This window comes from Gasterosteus aculeatus, chromosome X (assembly GCF_964276395.1).
Source record: "Gasterosteus aculeatus chromosome X, fGasAcu3.hap1.1, whole genome shotgun sequence".
Classification (NCBI taxonomy): Eukaryota; Metazoa; Chordata; class Actinopteri; order Perciformes; family Gasterosteidae; genus Gasterosteus; species Gasterosteus aculeatus.
In genome coordinates, this window is record NC_135698.1 from 13,735,435 (window position 1) to 13,758,058 (window position 22,624).

At 44.1% G+C, this 22,624-nt stretch overlaps 4 protein-coding genes across 12 annotated transcripts in view; 2 read left to right on the forward strand and 2 right to left on the reverse strand.

Moving 5' to 3' along the window:
• Positions 1-5,876, reverse strand: part of scaper (S-phase cyclin A-associated protein in the ER) — a 54,434-nt gene extending 48,558 nt beyond the window's left edge. For 2 of the 4 annotated variants that reach the window (XM_040162547.2, XM_040162545.2), the window contains exons 1-4: positions 5,542-5,876; positions 1,706-1,823; positions 569-645; positions 1-85 (exon numbers count right to left, since the gene is read on the reverse strand). The exon at positions 1-85 is cut by the window's left edge and continues 113 nt beyond it. In XM_040162547.2, coding sequence (XP_040018481.2) covers positions 1-85; positions 569-645; positions 1,706-1,823; positions 5,542-5,709 — 448 coding nt within the window. In that variant the 5' untranslated portion in view covers positions 5,710-5,876. Of the gene's footprint in view, positions 86-568; positions 646-1,705; positions 1,824-4,461; positions 4,666-5,541 lie in introns of those variants that run through there. The other 2 variants (XM_078082821.1, XM_040162546.2) reach the window with 1 other exon arrangement.
• On the forward strand, positions 5,500-9,438 carry rcn2 (reticulocalbin 2). Of its 5 annotated transcripts, none has more exons than XM_040162553.2 (8): positions 5,500-5,739; positions 7,003-7,143; positions 7,230-7,332; positions 7,433-7,629; positions 7,712-7,825; positions 7,936-8,029; positions 8,131-8,270; positions 8,402-9,438. In XM_040162553.2, the coding sequence occupies exons 1-8, from the start codon at positions 5,689-5,691 to the stop codon at positions 8,543-8,545; spliced, it is 984 nt and encodes a 327-aa protein (XP_040018487.2). In that variant the 5' UTR covers positions 5,500-5,688; the 3' UTR covers positions 8,546-9,438. The 5 variants fall into 5 exon arrangements, with proteins under 5 accessions (XP_040018487.2, XP_040018489.2, XP_040018490.2 ...); XM_040162555.2 differs by lacking the exon at positions 5,500-5,739 and adding an exon at positions 6,555-6,629; XM_040162556.2 differs by lacking the exon at positions 5,500-5,739 and adding an exon at positions 6,648-6,794.
• On the forward strand, positions 9,424-20,214 carry LOC120809034 (proline-serine-threonine phosphatase-interacting protein 1). 2 transcript variants are annotated; one of them, XM_040162550.2, is made up of 15 exons: positions 9,424-9,562; positions 13,153-13,253; positions 13,374-13,448; positions 13,566-13,600; positions 13,689-13,795; positions 13,898-13,960; positions 14,455-14,559; positions 15,464-15,509; positions 15,607-15,686; positions 16,118-16,216; positions 16,305-16,401; positions 16,577-16,664; positions 16,753-16,820; positions 17,092-17,189; positions 17,280-20,214. In XM_040162550.2, exons 1-15 carry the CDS (start codon positions 9,533-9,535, stop codon positions 17,409-17,411), a joined length of 1,224 nt encoding a protein of 407 aa, XP_040018484.1. In that variant the 5' UTR covers positions 9,424-9,532; the 3' UTR covers positions 17,412-20,214. The 2 variants fall into 2 exon arrangements, with proteins under 2 accessions (XP_040018484.1, XP_040018485.1); XM_040162551.2 differs by having other exon boundaries at positions 17,095-17,189.
• Positions 18,027-21,912, reverse strand: LOC120809036 (tetraspanin-3). The gene is made up of 7 exons (XM_040162558.2): positions 21,500-21,912; positions 20,403-20,594; positions 20,019-20,093; positions 19,821-19,922; positions 19,540-19,692; positions 19,353-19,436; positions 18,027-18,927 (listed from the first exon to the last, which is right to left on the reverse strand). Exons 1-7 carry the CDS (start codon positions 21,560-21,562, stop codon positions 18,835-18,837), a joined length of 762 nt encoding a protein of 253 aa, XP_040018492.1. The 5' UTR covers positions 21,563-21,912; the 3' UTR covers positions 18,027-18,834.
• Positions 21,913-22,624: the final 712 nt, after the last annotated feature.

Below are 22,624 nucleotides of genomic sequence, written 5' to 3' on the forward strand. Positions count from 1 at the left end.
GCGGCTGCCGGGCTTTGATGGGGCTCTTCTCCGGCCCCTTTTCCAACAAGACACCAGCTGTGCCTTTATTTTCGACTCCAGCATTCTGGAGAGGCAAAGTGTGGAAAACAAATGACAGTGACCATTACAAACGTAATCGCAGCGTCATGCGAGTCCTTGTTTGTTTTTATATTGCAACCACAATGCCACCTCGTGTCCCGACCAACTTATTTCCTGTTGGTCGGGACACGAGGTGGCATTGTGTTACCAACCATGCATTTGTAGTACGAGGGGAATAGAGAGAGATTTGAAAACCCTTGTGGTAATGCTGTCTATCCCAGTGGTTTCAAGAAGTATTCATAGTTAAATAAAAACTACAATAAAAATGAAATGAAAAGCATTAGCTTAAACCACAATGTAGACTGGGATTGATGACTATTTTTCTTCTTTTCTTTGAAACCTCAGCTTTTCCGAGACTGACTAACAGAGTTTCACAGCGTAGCAGATCCACTTGCAGTGTGTAGCATAATAAATAGAGTGCTTCGCTTAGTGAATGGGGCCCTCTAGTGGAAGAAGACGACACACTAACCTGTTTCTTATTCCTGTGCTGACCAGAGTTGATCTTCTGGGTCCTGGAACTTCCACTGGAGTTGCTTTTGGACTTGACTGTGGGGAGGAGAACCATTAGGCTTATGCTGTGTATAGTAATGGGTGAAATAATCTCAAATATTGTGATGAAGGTAACATTCAACATGCAGATTAAATAATCAGGTGCTAAATAATATTCTTAATATGGAGTTACGGAAGCATTGGGATTGTGCCTTTTCTTTAGGTGGCTAAATTAAAAGGTTTTTTTTACCAGAGGGCTTTTCCATTTTTAGTAATGATGTATCAGGTGACAGAGCGAAATCGTGGCATACGTCTGTGTTGACGTTTAATGTGTTGATTTAAAAAAGGCTGTCTGTACCTTAAAATCGTCTTTTACCATTAATCAATTAACATTGATTATGAAATAAAATAATAATAAAAACTGCCGGACAGAGACCTTTATTTTACATTTGAAGGAGAACACCACTTTTTATTATTCAGAATTTCACTGTAAACTCTGTGAAAAAGGTTCTACTGTGTAAGCTGTGGTGAAAGCTGGTCTAAAAGAAAAATCCTTTCACTATTTGAGCTTGCAATACAATGCATTACAGGAAACAATATTGTTGAACGGAAAAAGATTAAAATTCTAATATCGAAGAGTTCTTTTTCTCCGAATTTCAAAGCTTTAGGTAGTGTGTAAACAATTCAAAGCTGATTACATAATACTACCCTGACCAAACACCATGAACCACAGCGACGCAGTGAACTCTGCCAGCAGAAAAATGTTCTTCCACATAACAAAGCATTACGTACGAGTGTAAGCGCTCTCCTACTTAAGAGATTCTCAACACTCCTTCATTAACAGTCTAGCCTTGAGATGAGAAATGATCAGCGAGTTCCTTCACAGACTGTGACTTTCCCAAGGATAGTTAATGGAATACTCAAAATAAATCTTCCACCGTCCCAAAGATATGGGAAGTCAAATAACCTAAAGCAAACATGTGCTGCACCTCTTACCACTGCTCAATCAGGACCCAAACTACGCAAATGCTACACACCATTTACTTGCGATGTCAATACAGCGTAAAATATATCATTAAAATCACACAAAAAGTCTGCGTAGCATGCAGCTACCAACCTTCCTCCTCTTTGTTCTCCAGAGGTACATTCCAGGCGATGAGGTTTCGAGCAGCGCGGCCTTCTTCAGCAACGATCTTCCTCACCTTGTCATGGCTGTTGGAGCGCTGAAAAGATGCCTGCACAAGAAACCGATTTAAAAGACCTCAATGAGCCAGAGAACCAAAGACCCGAGCGAAACAGATCAAATAGAGAATATATGTTGGATTCATTGAAAAGTGCACCCTGTCCCTGGGGCAACAATGTGGGATGACTCATAGTGCTCCCTTTATCTAGGAATGCAAGACTGTGTGGATCGATAGGTAGGATTCATTTTTATATCTTTGTCCTTTTGCCACGATCATTACTATAGTGATGTGTGGACAGTTTCAACCCGCTACAGAGGAACAGGAGGTACACATGTTTAAAAGATAAGTTGAGGCAATACTCAATAAATCAACAAATCCCACAAAAACATCAACATGTTTATTCCCTGGTTAACTGAAAAACTACATCTTATTCTTGCCACAGTATTTCATTGTATAGAAGTACAGTCTGTAAGCAGGTTCCTCGTCCTTATCCACCCCTGACATACTTTTTTTTTGCAGCACACTTCAGATGTCCACCTGACAGTTTCATGATATAGGTGCAGTTAGGTGCACAAACTAGGCTAACATTAGTTAGTGTGTACGTAAAAGGAGGAGCTTAAGTGTATTTATTTATTAAAAATTGTACATTTTTAATTTTAAACTGGCAAATGGTAGTTTTATAATTCATGTCTCTATTTTGTGTAAAAACCCTATCGATTTTTTACAAATTCTAATGTAATATGAATTATTACTCCATTAGACCACTATTACATGTTTCCTCTTGCGCAACCCCACTTGGGAATCCCTGGACTACAGCAATACAGCTTCTTATTGTACTCCTAAATAAGCTGTAATACGTTTATATACAAGCAGGCCGATTGCAGCCACGTATTCAAGCTATGATGAATTTTAAAACATAAGTGAAATCAAAGTGTGTGTAACAGAGTGCATACAAACACATTATTCAAATCTAAAACTGACATAAATGTCATACAACACATGTTAACAGTTTGTTGGAGAAAGAAGCGCCTCATAGAAACAAAGATCAAAATGTAACAAATGTATAGTACTAATAGTTATCAAAAATGACTATTTGAAATACGTAATCCTTGTAATTAATGTAAAATAGCATGACTGCATTGCAATATGAGGTTGCATGTATTTGTCCAGAGCCACAACAGTGCACACATTAAGTGTATTGCAGAGGTCTGGCGGCGCCGGGAGCTCTGACCGCGCTGTGTGCTCGGCGTGCGTCATGGCTGACCTACACGTCGACGGTGCATCAGTACACTTGACTGTGACCCCGGTGGTGAAGCAGACACTGTGAAGCAAAATGAATGCATCACATCCTCGAACGCTTTTGAGCATTAAGACGTCCCATGATGAGAGCAGCCGTTTGACCGGAGCACAGCAGTCCAGTCAAAACGGATCATTGTCTATTGCAGAGAGCAAATATGTGCAATACCCCCCACAACTCAATTATCAAAGTCACACAGTGTAACCAGCAGGCTACTATCACATGGTATAATTTCTCAATTTTCTGACAATCTGGTTACAAAAATTACCCAGAAACCTTGTCGCAAAAGTCCGACCATCTTGGCTCCTGCTCAGAATTCATTTAGTCCACCGTTGACTTAAGTCCCGAGAAATATTCTTTGGTCGAAAAACTGCAAGATGTGGTTTCAGACATAAATACGTTGTTACCTAAAACCCGACAAAATCGAGAGCCAGTTCTCCTCTTTATAGCAAATGACTCATGGAACAAACTGTTCCCCCTCATATTCTGGCTGCCTCACACTACCAACACTATGCAGACAACACAGATACCGATAAATCATTCCTTACGCAACACGCTCGCAATTAAGGGAAGCTGTTTATGCATTATCAAAAGGATTTGAGGCATTAAGTGAATAATTTGATTTTGTTTTATTTGACTTAATATGTCATCATCTTTGCAAGCTATCATTCAATGACCGAAAAATGTGAAAATGGCTCATTGGGGCGCTACACATGCAGAAGCAGCATGCGTGCATGGGTCTGATGCTATTTAACGTCCCTAAGGGAGATACCCAGCTGACCTACTTCTGGTCAGCGAAACTCTTTGCACGGCAAGTGGACCGGGCTTCATTCGGCCAAGTAGACAAACGGAGTACAACGAGATAAAAGAACAGAGATCAGAGAACACACCAATTGTAAAACGAGCAAGAACTAGTGGCGTATAGGTCGGCATCAATGCCCCGTCTCCCATTTACATTATGTAAATATTTACTCAGCGGTTACTGGGTTTGGCAGCCCTTTGATGACAGATGAATGTCGTGGGAAAACCATGCCTACTTGCGACGGATGGCTGGCGAACTACATGCAGCAGTCTGAGGGGGAAAAAAAGGCCAACAGAAAGGTTCTCTAAATCCACTTAACCATCTGTAAAGAAGCGGCCTGCTGGGCCGCACAGTAGAAAAGCGAGATGCATTGTGGAGCCTGACTTCTGATTGATTCTCTGGCCCCGGCAGTCCTTCCCCGCGCACCAAAGAGAGAGAGCTAACTCACGAGACTGAACAAGGAGGGCAAGTGTAAGGTTTCCCTTTTGGCAGGAAAGTTCACCGACATGCAAGCAGCGGGGAAAGTGGGTGAGATCTCGCTTATCAGGAGAAACACAGATACAAATCAAAAAGGTAAAGAGGATACATACAGAATAGAAGTACAGTCTGTAAGCAGGTTCCTCGTCCTTATCCACCCCTGACATACTTTTTTTTTGCAGCACACTTCAGGCAACCTGTTCCCCCACGCCAGCCCTGCCACTTGTGCAAGGGGACGTCGTCATCTGACAGCAGCACCAAAAATAGACTCCTACTGTGTAGTCCACACTGCTCCAGCAACTCGCCCAGCTGTGTCAACTCCTCTCCCAGTGGCGATTTAGAGAGACAAGTGCTCCCTCAGTCCCACAGCCCTGCCGTCCACAGCAGCCATTTCTTAGGCCCGACTCTCTGCCCACTGCCTGACACTCTCTCCTGCTCGCTACTGCATGGAGCTTACTATATTTACAGCTCGTCTCCTCTGCATCAGAGCCCACCACACACTCTCTCTCTCTCTCTCTCTCTCTCTCTCTCTCTCTCTCTCTCTCGCTCCTTCTGCCACAGAGCTGCGCAGTCATGTGAACACAGCAAGCCTGCTGCTCTGTGTGCCCCCCACCCCCCATCCTGTGTGATGCCAGTGATGAGAGAATAGCTGCAGGCTAAGAGACTGTGTGTGTGTGTGTGTGTGTGTGTGTGTGTGTGTGTGTGTGTGTGTGTGTGTCTGTGCCATGCATTAGCCTCTCAAAGTGATGCTGTGGACCATCCAATGATGTAAAGCCTGCTGGGGGGGGAACAAAACACAAACACAAGCCCACATGCTCGGACTGCCTGCAAATGATATAAAACAAACAGACTGTGTGCAGGAAAAAGATGGAGGTAAACGAGGACAGCAGGATAAGCAAGACCGTCTGGTACAGACGTGTCGCAAATACACCCATCACTGTTGGACTGACAATGGGGCATTACACGAAGACGCAAAAAAACAGAATTCTCACAAGGCTAGTAACACATGGGCCGAGGGCATTGGACAGGTGTCCCCGGCTAGCTGGAACCGTCCGCTGAGTGAACCCACCCCCCGTTATCATTTAGCTCAAGCTAGCCGGGCGTGCATTGGGATTCGCGTGCTATTGACTAACGTAAAATCAACTGTCACTATATTTCGGCTGTGAGCGATCAGCTGGGATGTCGTTACAAACCTTCAGAGCGGTTATAGATGTATTCTTGCTTTTGCCTCCTCCGTGCGAAGAGCCTGAGCTGTTGCTACCGGACCTCTCCCTCCCGTCCCCACCTTGGCTAACTCTCGGGCCGAGGCGGTGCTGCCCAGCTCCACGCCGTCTTCCATCATGGCGGTTGTCTTTGGACATCGGCGCCGCGATACGTTCGACGCGCAGCAGGTGAGATATAAAGGTCTACGGACACAGTTGTCTTGTTGTTAGAGTTGATGGGATAACATGTCAGATAATAAAATGACAGAGAGGACAACCTAACAACAAAAGCAGGAAGTCTGTTAAATTCAATGTTGACCGAAAGTGGGATTATCCAATGAGATTGCTGAAACATTGACAAAGCATGTGGGCCACCAACCACGTACGTTGCAGTTCGGGTCAAGGGGCGGGACTTCAAACTGCGTACCATGGCAACCATGAAGACTGGAGATCGGGCGGGACGTTTGTTTGATTGCTTATGTTTGTCAAGCATCTACGGACTGGAAAAGCAGTAAACCTGCCTTCAAAATAAAAGCTTTTGGAAGCGCCGTTCTCTTTTGAACTATATTGTTTGTCTACCTGGGTATGTGGGTCTATTAATTAATCTATCATCATTAAAAGCAGATACCATACCCTTTTTAATTAGACATATTCAATTTGTATATGGATATATGCATTAATTTGTGGTCTAGTAGTGTACTCTATATGTCCTATATGTAGGGTTGCTTAAACATGTAATGTGAAACGAGTCGGGGTCATCCCAGTACAGTCCTATTATACAGTTAGGTTTCCTCTTATCTCGATTATGAAACACTGTCAGGCCCAGTTGGAGAGAATTACATTGGTCAACTGTGTCAACCCTAAATTTAACACAAACTGTCAGACACGACAAAGTTAAACTGGGTACATTGACTGTCAGTCTTGACAGTCCTCCAAGCACGATATTCTAATGAGATTAACTTTATTAAATCAAACACAAAAATACCCGAACATTTACTTTGAAATGTGTTTCCGGAAGTACGCATCTCCTCTAAGGTGAATAACATTTGCGTCGCACAGAGGAGTTTTTAAAAACAAACGTAAGTTCTCTCACGATCGTAACAGCGTCTTCCATTTTAAATATCACAACCGTGTAACAGGTTCTTTGTAAATAGTGACGAGTGTGCCATGTCTTTAACTTCATTTTAACTAATGCTGTGGATTTTGTCACTGATGTTGGTGAATCTGTCTCATTTACTTAACATGTAAACAGGTTTTTATTACTCTCAGACCTCCTCTCCATCTCCTTGTTTTACTCACTAGTTCCTGATGGATTTAACAGGTTTTATCTAACACTCATTGTTACATCGTCATGCTGGATGAGGCTCACGCACATACAGTTTAGTACAAACTTCCACCAGCTGACCACAAGGTTGCACAGTTCATTTTTTTAATAATTGTGATATTCAACAGATGGCGTCCTCTGCATTGTGGGTCATTCTGGCGCTTCAGTTTGGATTAGGACAAAGCTTGCACAAGAATCTCCATGATGATCATTATGTTGGCCAGCAGCACAACCCTGAACATGACGTGAACATCCTCCTGGGAGATGAGGTTTGGTGAATGTTTACTTTACTCGTCGTCTAATCTTCAGTCATCGTCTGCTCACTTTCTCCTCAACTTACTTCATGCACCTTTAGGACACCGAGGAGATAAAGCTACTTAGCCCAACACAACAGAAGAAAAAGATGATGGAAATTGTTAAGCGTATTGATTCAAATGCTGATAATCTGCTAAGTGCAGGTAAATTGATGCCTAATTGTCAACATTTAAAAAAAAAAAAGCAGAGTCAAACAGAGCGGATGAAAGGTGAAGCTCCTTTTGCTGTTGTTTTTATCCACAGAAGAGATCACGCTGTGGATACAGCACGTCTACAGAAAGTATGCTCTGGACGACGCAAAAGAGCGGTTCCCTGAGTTTGACAACGATGGAGACGGTGTCGTGACATGGGAGGAATACAACGCCGTCGCTTACGACCAGCTTATTAGTTTGGACGATGACGCTGTTCTGGAGGATCCAGAGCAAGCGTCCCTCAGAGAAGTTTGTATACCTAAATTGTCCTGTTAATCAAATTAAAACCCACAACGTGATTTATCTGTATTAATTCAACATTCCCCGTTAGCTCCACCTGAGGGAGAGGAGACGCTTTGACTTTGCTGATGTGGACGGCACACCTGGGCTGAATGTGACAGAGTTCCTTGCCTTCACCCACCCATCTGAAGTGGATCACATGGCTGTGAGAAGAGTTCAGCTTCGACTCCCGCTAGTCCAGATATGAAAATGCATTCTTCTACACATTATATAGGTGGCCATCATTTGAATCATTTACCATTTTTTTCCCAACAGGACTTTACCATTGAAAATGTGTTAAATGAATATGACACCGATAAAGATGGACTCATCAATCTGAATGAATTTATTGGAGATGTTCGTGGTGAAGGTGAGACAACATAGAATCTTCTTTTTTAATTTCTTTTAGTGTCTTCTGCAATGCCCAATTTTCATCTCAAGTGCAACCATGACACTTCATTCTGTTGCCAGAGGATTCTCCTTCCCAGTGGGCGATCGAAGAAACCGTGCGCTTCCAAGACCTTTACGATCAAGATAAGGATGGTGTGTTGAATCGAGACGAGCAGCTCCGCTGGATTGCACCTAACAGCTACGGCTCGGCAAGAGAAGAGGTACCCAACTGCTCCAACCTTTGTCCTGGATTTCAGTTGCCATAATGTATTTGTACGGCTCGTGGGATTGTGTCTATTTCATGTGGATGGAATGATTTCTTTTGTTGGTTTTGCTCTCGTGTTATTAAAAGGCTCTTCACCTCATCAAAGAGATGGACCACGATGGAGACGGGAAGATCTCAGTGGCCGAAGTCTTGAAGAATCAAGAAGCGTTCATGAACAGTGAAGTCACGGACTACGGGAGACAGCTGCATGCGTCACATGATGAACTCTAACTAAACTTCGTGCTTTCTCATTTGTGTCCCTGAGGATCTACAGTAGTGTGATTTGTTGCTTTCACCGGATTTATGTGGTGACTAACTGATGGTTGACGTAGAAAATTACCTGGAAAGATAATATGATATATGACAACACCAGCATAATACAGCACACTGTTCACATCCCCCCAAAAAGGCAAATGGCATGCAAAATTCTGCTGTTTCCCTATAATTTGAGAACAACCAGTCTATCTGTCACAGTTCCTCAAAACAAATCATTCATTGCCACCTGAAACCGTTTTATCATTTTCAAAATCATATCCCCGGATAAATGAGAAGTATGATTGAGTGCAAACACTGTGAACACACACTAATGTCATGTCACGTGATAGCGAAGGCAGATTGTGGTAATGTAGCTTATTTTTTAGTTAAAGCTATAGATTATCTCATTTTAAATGAGAGGGAAGCATATTAGTTTATCTCACAGCAGCTGGATCCTTAATGAAAATGTCACGGGGAAGTCCTGGTATGTTGACAAAGTGTAGGATTGAGTTGGAGTCCTGACACCGGCACGCACAAGTTGCGCAACTCTTAAATGGCCGTGGTTTCATCAAAACCCCCGACACCAGAAACTTCCAAAAGTTGTATGTGTTGAAGCGTTTTTACGTTAGATTGCATATCATTGTGATCCCTTCCGGTTGTTTTGGTCCACTCTCGACTAGTAATGTGATTGTACCGCTTTATAAAGACAAGAAATGTTGAGCTGTGACTGAGTCATCCTGAGATTTCCTCTCACTCGTGGCAGAAGTGACCCGACACAAGTACCAGTTCTATGGTGTTAACTACTGACACGTTAAGGCTCTTCCTCATTTGAATAAAGTGAGTGCTGCTGCTGGCGGCTGTTTCCTGAATGTGTCATGATCCGTTTCACTTGCATGAAGTAACAGCCCGTTAACACCGCAGGTCTTATATTTGAGAAGTTTGTCAACCGTGGACACTGACAAGATGGCATTACTATTTAAAGATGCCTTTTGGGTGAGTTTGTGTGATGCTACTAATCAATACTTTTTAATATTGTTTTTTTTCTTCTTACCATAAAGTCGGTTTTGTACTCGGTTCACTGGAGTTTTTAGGTGATTTAGGTTGTGTACCCTTTCCACTTCTACTGAACTTATGCTTCTCATTGTATGTGGAGAGCAGGCTACCAGAGCTCCCGCCGTACCAATTGCTTGTAATGGTTTTGTGTAATGCATGTATTTCACTACCGTTACCTAAACACTCGGTCTTCTGATATCTGATTCGCTCGGATTTATTTCCTTTTCCTTATTTTGAAACTCACTGAATTGTCACTTGGATTAAAACATTCACATTCGGTTACGTATGCGGTTTACTTATCTCTGGGTTGTGTACAGATTCTATCGGAAAACTGGTCGGTCGTACAAACCAAACCACTATTTTCCGGTGCAACTTTTAAAAATAGCGCTTTGACATTAACAATGTGTTGTTGTTGTCAGGGGTGCTGGTGGAAGGCAGGACTCAGACGCAGAGTTCAACAGGAACACAAAGGACTTTAATAGTCAATGGTCAAAAATCCAAGGGGGCAAAAACACACAGGCATGAACTATGGGTATCCAAGACAAAGACAGGACATGCGTGGCTAAAGACAATGACGCGACAAGTGACACAAGAGACACATGGCTTAAATACACAAGGGAGGTGCAGGTGATTGGAACACAGGTGGAAACTATTAGACGAACACAGGGGATGACGAGACAAGGCAGGAAGTGAAGTTACCCGGGGACACGAGTGGCAGAAAACGACAAAATAAGACAGGAAGTGAACCACACCGTGACAGTACCCCCCCCTCAAGGACCGACTTCCAGGCGGCTCACACTAGAGCAAAACAAGGGGTGGGGGGGAGGGAAACCAGAGACGTTGGTCGGACCACCCGGGAAACTCTGGCGGGCGGCCCGGCGGGTGGCCAGACGAGCGGGGAGCCTCTGGGGGTCGGCCCGGCGGGTGGTCACCAAGCCGGCTCCGGAGCGGCGACTGCAGGGCACGGAACGTCTCTAGAATGGCAGGCTCGGGGACACGGGAAACCTCCGGGGTCGGCGGCGGCAGCTCGGGGACACGGAACACCTCCGCGGTTGTCGGCGGCGGCAGCTCGGGGACACGGAACACCTCCGCGGTTGTCGGCGGCGGCAGCTCGGGGACACGAAACACCTCCGCGGTTGTCGCCGTCGGCAGCTCGGGGACACGGAACACCTCCGCGGTTGTCGCCGTCGGCAGCTCGGGGACACGGAACACCTCCGTAGTCGGCTCCAGCTCGGGGACACGGAACACCTCCGTAGTCGGCTCCAGCTCGGGGACAGGGAACACCTCCGTAGTCGGCTCCAGCTCGGGGACAGGGAACACCTCCGTAGTCGGCTCCAGCTCGGGGACAGGGAACACCTCCGTAGTCGGCTCCAGCTCGGGGACAGGGAACACCTCCGTAGTCGGCTCCAGCTCGGGGACAGGGAACACCTCCGTAGTCGGCTCCAGCTCGGGGACAGGGAACACCTCCGTAGTCGGCTCCAGCTCGGGGACAGGGAACACCTCCGTAGTCGGCTCCAGCTCGGGGACAGGGAACACCTCCGTAGTCGGCTCCAGCTCGGGGACAGGGAACACCTCCGTAGTCGGCTCCAGCTCGGGGACAGGGAACACCTCCGTAGTCGGCTCCAGCTCGGGGACAGGGAACACCTCCGTAGTCGGCTCCAGCTCGGGGACACGGAACACCTCCGCAGTCGGCGGCGGCTCAGCCCCCCCCATAACCCACCCCATAGCCCCCCCCTCAAGGGCCGGATCCCAGACGGCCCTCAAATCACCAACGGGAGGGTGGGAGAGGACCATGGGATGGGAGGGAGGGAGCCTGAGTCTCGGAGCGGGGACTGGGGGCGTCGGGGGCATGGAACGTGGGGCCGGTACTGGTCGGGTCGGGGGCATGGAACGTGGGGCCGGTACTGGTCGGGTCGGGGGCATGGAACGTGGGGCCGGTACTGGTCGGGTCGGGGGCATGGAACGTGGGGCCGGTACTGGTCGGGTCGGGGGCATGGAACGTGGGGCCGGTACTGGTCGGGTCGGGGGCATGGAACGTGGGGCCGGTACTGGTCGGGTCGGGGGCATGGAACGTGGGGCCGGAACTGGTCGGGTCGGGGGCATGGAACGTGGTGCTGGTACCGGGGGCATGGATCGTGGCGCTGGCTCGGGGGTCGGGGACATGGATCGTGGCACTGGCTCGGGGGTCGGGGGCATGGATCGTGGCACTGGCTCGGGGGTCGGGGGCATGGATCGTGGCACTGGCTCGGGGGTCGGGGGCATGGATCGTGGCACTGGCTCGGGGGTCATGGGCTTGGGTCGGGAGGCCGGGACGGGAATCTGCTGCGGCCCAGCGCGGGACATCTTGCGCTGCGACCGAGCGGGGTCGGGACATCGCTGCGGCCCAGCGCTGGACATCTTGCGCTGCGACCGAGCGGGGTCGGGACGTCGCTGCGGCCCAGCGCTGGACATAGTGCGCTGCGGCCGAGCGTGGGGAGCATAGGTGGCCTGTAGTCGGACCGCAAGGTCCATTACCCGCTCCCAGTGCGAATCGCCGCCAGACGACCACGAAATGGTCTCCTCCTCTGGGGACCATGTGGGGGGCGGCGGATGGTGACCCAGATGCCTACTGAGGGCTCCAGATGGGGAGACGGAGTAGTACAAGTACCCAGCTGGAACCCCCGGGAGGACAGTTCCCCCACTACGGGCAGCCCGCTGGAGACTCCGTGGACCGCCCATTGCCAGACGGGTTCCCCTGAACTCGTCCAAGGGAAAAAACTCTGCTGAGTCCTTTCTTGGTCGCGTCATTCTGTCAGGGGTGCTGGTGGAAGGCAGGACTCAGACGCAGAGTTCAACAGGAACACAAAGGACTTTAATAGTCAATGGTCAAAAATCCAAGGGGGCAAAAACACACAGGCATGAACTATGGGTATCCAAGACAAAGACAGGACATGCGTGGCTAAAGACAATGACGCGACAAGTGACACAAGAGACACATGGCTTAAATACACAAGGGAGGTGCAGGTGATTGGAACACAGGTGGAAACTATTAGACGAACACAGGGGATGACGAGACAAGGCAGGAAGTGAAGTTACCCGGGGACACGAGTGGCAGAAAACGACAAAATAAGACAGGAAGTGAACCACACCGTGACAGTTGTGGTGTTATTGGGGTTTTCCTGTAGTAATGTCCTCTCCCTATTGGTCCCTTTGGTCTTTGGCACTGCCTTTTCAGAACAGTGAGCAGCACCTGTTAACGTTCATGAAACTCTGTAAGAGTCTCTACATCATAACTGTAAGCAAAGCTTTAGGAGCTGGTCAGTCAGAAACAAGCTAAATAAATAAACATTAGAGATTTTTACACCAGTTAGTGTACTCGCACTTGATTTAAAGTTAGAATACTTTTGTATTTTGTCTGCTGTTTGTTTGCTTTGCATCCTGCCCGTAGCAACAGCACGTCACTTTCTTTTCATGATACATTTTCACGATTGGCTTAAAGTATCCTCGTCGGTGACCGAATGAGTAAGATGGTCTTGTGTTTACGGTTCTAGGCAGTGGACTTTATCAGCAACGCAGGGTACGAGACTATCAGTCAGAGACTAAATGATGGTCGACGGACATGCAAGGACATGGAAGAGCTCTTGAAGATGAGGTGGGATCTCACACGACAATGCTTTCACCGATCACCGATGTAATGGACCTGATGACTTATGAAAGTGACATCGGTGCAATGTGGTTACGTTCTGTTCTGTTGGTGGTATTGTTTATTCAGGGCATCGGCAGATGAGAAATACGGCAAGGAACTTGTTACCATTGCACGCAAGGTTGGGGGATTATATGAGACCAGGTAGGTATGTGTGTGGATTTGAGCAGATATGCCCTCATCGCGTCGATGTCTGCCTCCTCTCAATACATCTGTTCTGGACCGCATGGACTTCATTTATTATTCATTTTGTTTCCACAGCACTATGAGAACATCTTTTGATGAAATGAAAGCACGTAAGAACTGGATATATTTTCCTCCATTCTGTGTTTGTGTGCACTTCATAGGTGAAAAAAAAAAAAACTCTACATTTTGGTCTTTCAGAAATTGAAAAAGTAGGACACTTGCACATTCAGTTATCTGCATCTCTCAAGGAGGAGGTGAAGAGAATGGAGGAGTTCAGAGAGCGACAGAAAGAACAGAGAAAAAAGGTACCAGCAAAAAATCTTTTTTGCGCAGGAAATCAAAAAATAGTTGCTTGTGGTTTTCTGTTGACGTTGGTATTTTTTTTAACAGTGTGTTCTCTCACTTAGTTTGAAGTCATCATGGAGAAGGTTCAGAGGACAAAAGTCTCTCTCTTCAAGAAAACAATAGATGTAAGGACAATTTGTATTATCGTGATGATCTATGAATATTAGACCTTGTGTGTGTTCAGGGCCTTGGAAATAACAGTTTTATGGAGATTTCAGCTCCCTCTTTATATAATTGTTGCACAAGTAAACTGCATCTAGGAGAAGTTTTAGTGCAGCTACAAGCTGCTCGTATATGCAAGAAAAGTGCTTTCTGAAAAGGCTTCAGCGGAGGGAGGGGTATGGCCGTCTATATTTAAGTTATACATAAGAGGAAGATGATTTTGCAAGACTGGTCGATGTCAGTAATAACTCGCTGTGCATCACACAGTAAGCATATCTCCTTTACCAATCCGAAGAAGGAAGTCAGGTCTTACAACAAATTTATGTGACTTCCGATACATTGCATTTCTGTATTGACTGAACCCCCCCCAGGCCTCCTCCCCACCTTCCTGTCAAAGTGCAGATGACAAAGACCGGGTGTTATAGTCCCAAATGGTTTCTGTTCTCTTTACTTCTAGTCTAAAAAATCCTATGAGCAGCGTTGCAGAGAGGCAGATGAGGCGGAGCAAAACGCAGAGAAGATGGCCAACGCTCCCACAGCCACTCCCAAACAGACCGAGAAGGTAAATCTGTACCACAGTGTCACTCATTAAAGGTCCAGAGTAGAAATATGCTTATATAAAGATCCTACCAATTAATCTTTAATGGTCCTCACCGGGCCGTGTTTTAAGATTTGCTGCACTGAATAAAAATCTGTGATGAGGTTCTCCTACAATATTTTCAATTCCTTATCTACTTCCTTCCTGGAAAATCTAGGAATAGAAAAATAAGCAAGGAGTCAGCATTCAGTTACTGTGAAACAGGCAATAAAATATGTTTGGGGAAAGTATGCATAACCGCAAGCAGGAAAGGGCCTGAGCATGCATCCATACGGCCGGCCAAAGTAGCACACATTGTGCTGCAGCAGAATGAGGACAGAGGTAGATGCTCACTTATGGATTCACACGTGCACGTACACGTCCAACCAGCATGAGTACCACGGTGAATATAAATATAACAGTTCAGTCTTTGGACTTCTAACAAAAAGGCCATGTCCCTCGTTTTTAAAACACTGTAAACATTTACAGTTTTTGTGTTTGTAAAATGTTTTTCGGTTTCAAGACAAGAAATGAGAAAAGGGTAGTTACTCTAGTTTGGACTGACCTTTTCAGTGTGCTTTTTGTCTACCATAACTGCAATTGGTATCTAAAAATGTACTGTGCACCTCACAAATAACGTGTGTTATTAACAAATGCTACCTTAGATATTCAATATGGAAATACTTTTATCACGTAGAAGATGATGTATTTAGAATGGATTGCAGCAGGAGATGAGGGAACTCAAGAGAGTTCCTGTTCCCATTTAAAACGTAAAAAAAAAAGATGATTTCAAAGCACCTACGTTGTAAGTTACTTGGAAAACTAAAGGTTTACAGATAACATCTTGCCTAATTTTTTTTTAATATTTATTTTTCAATATTTTCTTTAGATGAACAACAAATCTAAACAGTGCAGAGAAGCTGCAGAAGAGGCTGGTAAGGACAGATAACCGCAGCGAGATGCTGCATTTTGTCATTTCATGGAGGAAGAACAAATCATTTGTTTTGAGTAATTCTTGATTTTTTTCTTTAGAGAAACAATACAGGCTGAACATCCAACAGCTTGACAAGACTCGTCAAGAGTGGGAATCGGCACACATCAACACATGCGAGGTAAATCACAACACCAGACGTGGATTTGTCACGGTAGGAATGTACAATTACAGCACGCTGCATTTAAGAATGTACAGACCAAGAGTGGCAATACCAAATGCCCGTCAATGAGGATGTATGAAACTTCCTGTCAACAAACTATAAAGTTAGTCATTCATCTGTAAACTTTTTGCGCACAACCTTTCTAGATGGGAAAACAAAAAGGTCGGTGGCATTTTAAAAACACAGAACCAAATAAACCAATAAAAAAAAACAAGGAAGAAAGCACTCAAATGGCCTGAGTCGACAGATAACACAGGGACTAGAATCCATGCTGGATGCTTGAGTTATTTGAAGAGGTTGTTGCAACAGTATATTTCAGTGTTGTAAATGCACCGTGCTTCAATTTTTGCTAGATTATTTATACACGTTCTGATCATTTCGTTTTGCAGATATTTCAGCTGCAGGAAGAAGACCGCCTCAGTGTATTACGGAATGCCCTGTGGGTGCATTGTAACCAGTTATCAATGCAGAGTGTTAAGGATGATGAGGTGTGTGCAGCTGCTCTCACACATATGTATGTCATGGATTTACAGAAAGCAGTGAAGTGTTTATTCACGGCGGAAACTTCTCTTTCAGTGTTACGAGGCTGTGAGGAAAACGCTAGAAAATTGCGACATCATCACAGACATTAACGGCTTTGTGGAGTTGAAAAGCACTGGCTCCGCCCCCCCGGGTAAGCAACTGCCCTGCGGCCTTTTCTGATGATTGGATTTCAACATGTTCTAAGGTGGAAATTGTAATACTGTCTCTCAAATGCTGCTAAAACACACAACAAAATGTTTGATTGTTTCAGAAGCAGGTGAGTGGTTGTGTTTTTTATTTACTTCATTCCAATGGTTCTTCCACAGCTCCAATCGAATACCAAAATTACTATGAAACGGACGCCGGAGAAAACAGAAACGGCAGTTGTGGATTTGTAGGAGGAGTGATGAAAAGGTCAGAAATACACAATATAAAGTAACATTTGAAAAGAATATTTCTTCTTTTTGTGCATCTCTTTATTGCATTATTCCCCAATTTGTAGGTTTTCAAATCTTCTGCAGTCGTCCAGTGGCTCAAAATACAGCATCAATGAACAAGTCGCACAACCTGGTAAAGTACCAAATTACCGATGAGAGAAATGACTGTGAAAGACACATCGAGCCTTTCTGCACATGCGGCAGAGCAACTGTGAGATACATACTGTGATTATTATTCGTCACCATGGCGACACGCAACTAGGGAGAGAAGTATCAATGTTCTTCTGGTGTGAAAAAACGGGAGATGGCGACGAAGGGACCACCTTCGCTATTTTGGGTGGTGGCTAGTTACAAATGGTATCACACAGGAAATGATTGTGTCTGACATCCTGTCAACTCCCCAGCAGAACCCTCAGACGGAGTGTACGCTGCCATTCCTGGATTTGAGGGGTCCCGGCTGAGCAGTGACGGCTACATGGTCGTCTACGAATATGTGGCAAAGGTCAGCCGCTACATGAGGCGCATTTAAATGTTCAAATCCTTTTCCCTTTCAAGTGACGACTGTTGACGGGATGTTTCTCTCCTTGCTCAGGGGGAGGATGAGCTCTCTGTGTCGGTCGGCGACGTTGTGGTCGTCTTAGAGGAAGGCGAGGATGGCTGGTGGACGGTGAAGAGAAACGGTCTAACTGGATTGGTCCCAGGCTCCTACCTTGCCAAAGCATAAGTTTTCCTCACAGCCATTAAGTAGAACTACTACAGTTCATTCTGTCACATTTGTTCAGGCCTTGCCATCTCAAATGACCTTGTGTTAGCTTGTTTTGCTTATGTTTTCAACGCACCATTACGGCCCCTTTGAGTAGGATTTGAAAATGGGTTAGGGTATATCATAGCACGAGAGTTTATTAATGTTATTTATTGTTATGGCACATATTCATGTTACTTTGCCCTTATTTCGGGGCACTGGGAGATTAAGTGATCTCCTGCAAAAGGTCTCTGCACTAAGTCGATTACTATACTGTGGCTTTCTTTAATGTCTGCAGTTTTTTAATATGAAGCTGTGTATAATTTCGGTGTGGTGATTGTTTCCTTTCTGAAAGTAGCTGAAATGACACCGGGCACTATTGTAAGTGTGTAGGCATCTCAAAAATGGTTGTATGGTGGTGACTAAATATACCTTATATATAATAAGAAAATACAACATTTAATGTTTCCAGTAAGTCTCATCTATAAAAGGCATGTGGTACATGTGGAGCCCGTGGTAACTTTGGAGAAGAAGTGGTATAAAACAAAGATTAGACAGAGAACAAAGCATTCTGATGAGTATGGGAACTCTCACACCTTTCTTATTGACTTTTTAATATGAGCTTTATCAAGTCAGAAAGAGAAACACATTTTGGGAAGTAACATTCCCACTTTGTAACATATTGTCAGAAAATTGTGCAATCTTTTAATTTCAACCTTCCCCCAAATTTGATTGACATTCTTTAGTCTTACCCTTGCTACATATCTGCAAATCAAATGCTTAAACTACCAGGAGTGGACTTCTGGGACAAAAACAAACAAAACACCACCGGAAGTCTATCTTGAGTCAATAATGTATTACTTCTTGAAAAAAACACACACTGAAGGGGATTCAAAAGCTTGAATCTTAAAAGAAAGATTGGACATGCAGACGTCACTTAAGTTAGATATTCTGCATTTTTTGGTGTCAACGACTTTACAGAATCCTTCTGCTGAAAATTGAGCTCCATACCAAAACCAAGCTGTAATAGTAGTAAAATAATATTAGTGGAGGTAAATTTTATTTAATCAAAATTTCAGATTTAAAAACAAAATTGTCAAAGCCATACACACAGTGCAAACTAACATAAGGAAACATCCCATCGTTATTTTACGCCACATATGAGGTTCTACTTCATCCTCAGGCGCTTAACATGCCCCTTTATGCCCTTTTGCCATCCTAAGTATCAGTTTTCTGTATTTCCTTTACATTGACCATTTAACAATTTGGTCTGTAGCTTTTTTTTTGGGAAAAACAGGTCAAATATAGAACTTTAGTGTTGCTGCTAGTGAGGTAATATATTATTTTCAGGCTCTCACCAATGACACATTCTGAAAGTGTGTTGTGGTGAGAAATGTGTTCTCCTTTAGGCATAGGTGCCTCCGGTAATAAGAAGCTCATAGGCGGGACCTCTGGGCCTGCGGCACAGCACGACACATGCACACAACATCCCCAGCATCTAGAAGAAACAGACACATACCACATCAGTCCTCAGAAATGTTTGTGGAGCTTCACTGTAGATTGTACAACGCAATTTCAAAAGCATGATTGTGAAGTGAACAGTGAAGGCTGCTAAACTACACTAAATGCTAAGCTAAGTTATTCACCGGGCTTGCTGATAATATTTATCGGACACACATTAATCTTCTCAAGCATGTAGAAAAATGATGTAGACTGTGCCATGATTTTTCTAAAATACAGCAATTATCTCTTTGTTATAAAAACTGAGGCTATGGCTGCTGACGTGAACTTTATTATTTCACATGGTTGCCTATTGCATTAAGAGCAAATGTGGCGACCGTCTAGTTAAAAAAAGAGAATACAGCTTGTACAGAATACAGGCAATGTCACACAAAACAAGCTACCTTCATTACAGGTACATACCTGGATTGCAGCAAATGTCAGTGCAGTCCAAATGACATACATCATAATCTCCTTCAACTTCTTCACGACCATAGCTTCACAACCCTACACACACACACACAGAATATGTTTAAACACCAGTCACTCCTCTTAAAAAAAAAAAAAAAAAAAACTGTTTGGTTTAGGACACATTTAGAGTTCTCATTACTTCTTGGTAGAGATCTTCAGGATGTGTGAGAGACCCCGTGCAGCCTCCAAAGTTAGTGTTGCAACAGCTGATGGGTGTGCTGTTGTTTTTGGATTGTTCATACCAGCGTGTATTCTGCCAGTCTGAGTAATTGTGGATCCCACAACACTGGAGCTGTTAGGGGAAAAAAGGAAATATCAAGATCTCAACTACTTAATCAGTCAGGTCTGACAGAAATACAAAAAGGGAGTAATATCAGCATTATATCTGATTCACCGAGGAGACAGAACTTCTGCCATCACCTGTCTTTGAATGTAGTCGATGGCACGGCTCTGGGCATTGCTGTTGGTGCCATCGTACTCATCGTACACTTTCTTGATGGAAACATTTACTTCCTTTTCAACCTACCGAGGGTTTAAGAGGTGTAAAACTTAACTTCTGTCAACATCTTGTTAGCGTTGTGGAAAAAAAATATGATCGTGAGCATTTTACTTTCTCACCTTTGCTCTGTAAACGTACCCGAGAACCACCACAGACACTTCCGTCATGAACACCAGCAGGAGAATAACAACAAACTGTGGATTCAATTGAGAGATTTAAGATGCACAGATAACAGACACAGGCGTGCACTTAATTAAAACGGTCAGCCAGTTTGGATGGTCATGTTAGAAAAAATAAATGCGTAAAAATGCTTAATTAGGCTTCTTGTGCTGTTATTTGAAGCGTACATTAGCTTCAGAGATTTGAACTTTTTAATTAAAAAGTTACTAAATGCCTTGGTCACATTTGTCGGTAAATGTCTTGTTCTAATGCACGCTGAACGCCCACTTTTCGGTTCATAATCTTTCCTAGTTCAAACTCGGTCACTTAACAAAAATACTGACCGTTGCCAGACCACAGCGGCTCTCTCGCACAGTAGCGCAGCAGCCAATGAGTCCAATAATGAAAAGGAGGGCTCCGACCGCGATAATTGTCACCGCCGGGGTAAGAGTGTACACATCTTCAAAGAAGTGATCGTAGTCGTCGTATGTAATGAAGACGTACGCTCCAACGTAGCACAGGATACCAGCAGCAGCCTGCGAGGGGCCAAAAAATAAAAAGGTATCAAAAGGAATCAACATGTTAATATTACATTCACAAATGGAAAGTCAGTTGTCAGAGAAAGTGTTGGAAGCACTCTTCGGATATTTTACTTTGGTATAGAAAACAGTACCACAGTGTAATAATACTCAGTAAGTAAAAGAATAGCATTCAGAAACCTACTTAAGTAAAAGTCTAAAACAGCACCAAAAGAAAAAGAAAATCCTACTTATGCAGAATGGCCTATTTCAGAATCATTTATATGATACTACAGATAAAAGGTAGACCTCAAATTAACTATTTTATATACGAATTGGTTTAACCTATAATAATATATCGTACTTTGTTTACATTTGATATGAATAATCCTACCGTGCAAAGTAATTAGTAACTAAAGCAACAAGTAGTAAAAGAATCTTAAAAAGGAAATGTGAAGTCTCTCGAACAAGTAGTTAGGCACATCGCTTTAGTAAATGTAAGCAAAAACCAAACACGAAATGAAATGTTCTGCATTCATCACTGACTTGTTAGCAGTAAACCGTTAAAAACAAAACAAAAAAAATCATACGATGCAGTGTCTTTCGTACTGCTTTGGCAAACTTATCCCCCCTCGGTAAACAAAGGTCGGCTGCTGCAGCTGGCCGAGCAGCTGACGGAACACCCAGCTGACGTAGCTACGCACAGCTAACACAGCTGACATACTTACACACAGCTAACATTGCTACTGACAGCTAACATAGCTGACATATTTACACACAGCTAACATTGCTACTGACAGCTAACATAGCTGACATACTTACACACAGCTAACATTGCTACCGACAGCTAACATAGCTACACACGGCTAACTTAGCTAGTGACGCACGTCTCAAACCGTCCATAAAAAAACTCCTTAACTTACCCAAAATATTAGGTTCAGAAAGACCAGGACCGTCTTTGACGACGTGATGCCACACTGCCCCATCTCAAAAGGGTTTTGATGCTGGGTGTGTCGACGGGTGTTGCGGGTTTCTACTCGGACATGTCCCAGCAGTCCGCTCCACCACTCATCCCAGCGCCGCGTCACTGGCTGCACTGAGCCTGTGGTCGCAGCTACGCAGCGCCACCAACACCACCAGAGTTACAACTCCAAAGGCTCTACAAAGGAGTCCCGCAACCACGCCCAAATGTAGTGAATGTTATTATCGAGTTACCAGAATACGATGCATTTTTAATATTGCTCTGTTAACTATAGACATAGACTACACAACATTTAATCGTTATGGACAATACACCAATAGGGTTGGTTTTGGGACATCTAGTGGTGGAAAATGTAAGTCAACTTTGACCTTGTAGTCCATTATACACTTGTGAGTGTATCATTATCATCACTCTGTGACTCCCTGTCAGCCAAAATAATGCAAGCGATACAGTGGAGTTCCTTATACATGGTGATTTATGGGTGAAATATTAAATCTTCAGTCAGCAATCAATGAATAATCAATTTGTGCACTTGTGATGTGCATATTACTTGATTGCATATATAACCAATGTCACCCCTGCGATGAACATTCAAAGTGCAAACTTTGTAAAACGAAATTGCCCCTTTTGTCCACACTGTCAAAATGACGTAGAATCAACTGAAGGCAAATAGTGTAAAGTTGTAACGCCGTGTCCAAAGCACAGGATCACATTCAAATGAGGAAACCTGACACACAGGGATTTAGGCATTATTTATATTGTGCATGTAGTTCAATGATCATCATCATTAAAACATTAAAATCACTATTGTCACAGTATTGTTTTTTAAACACAATACAGCTATGGACACGACAGCGGGAGAATCAAAGAACATAAGACAACAAAATATAATAGACACAAGCCCAAAATGAAATAGCATACAAAATATATAGTGTTTCTGTCTACTTAAGTGAGTATGTTTATTGATGCAAGTCTATTTGAATTCAAACCAGGTGCATAATCTGGAAAATATTTACTGGAAAATACATGTAGTACAAATATTGATAGCTTTAATTTTTCATTGTGC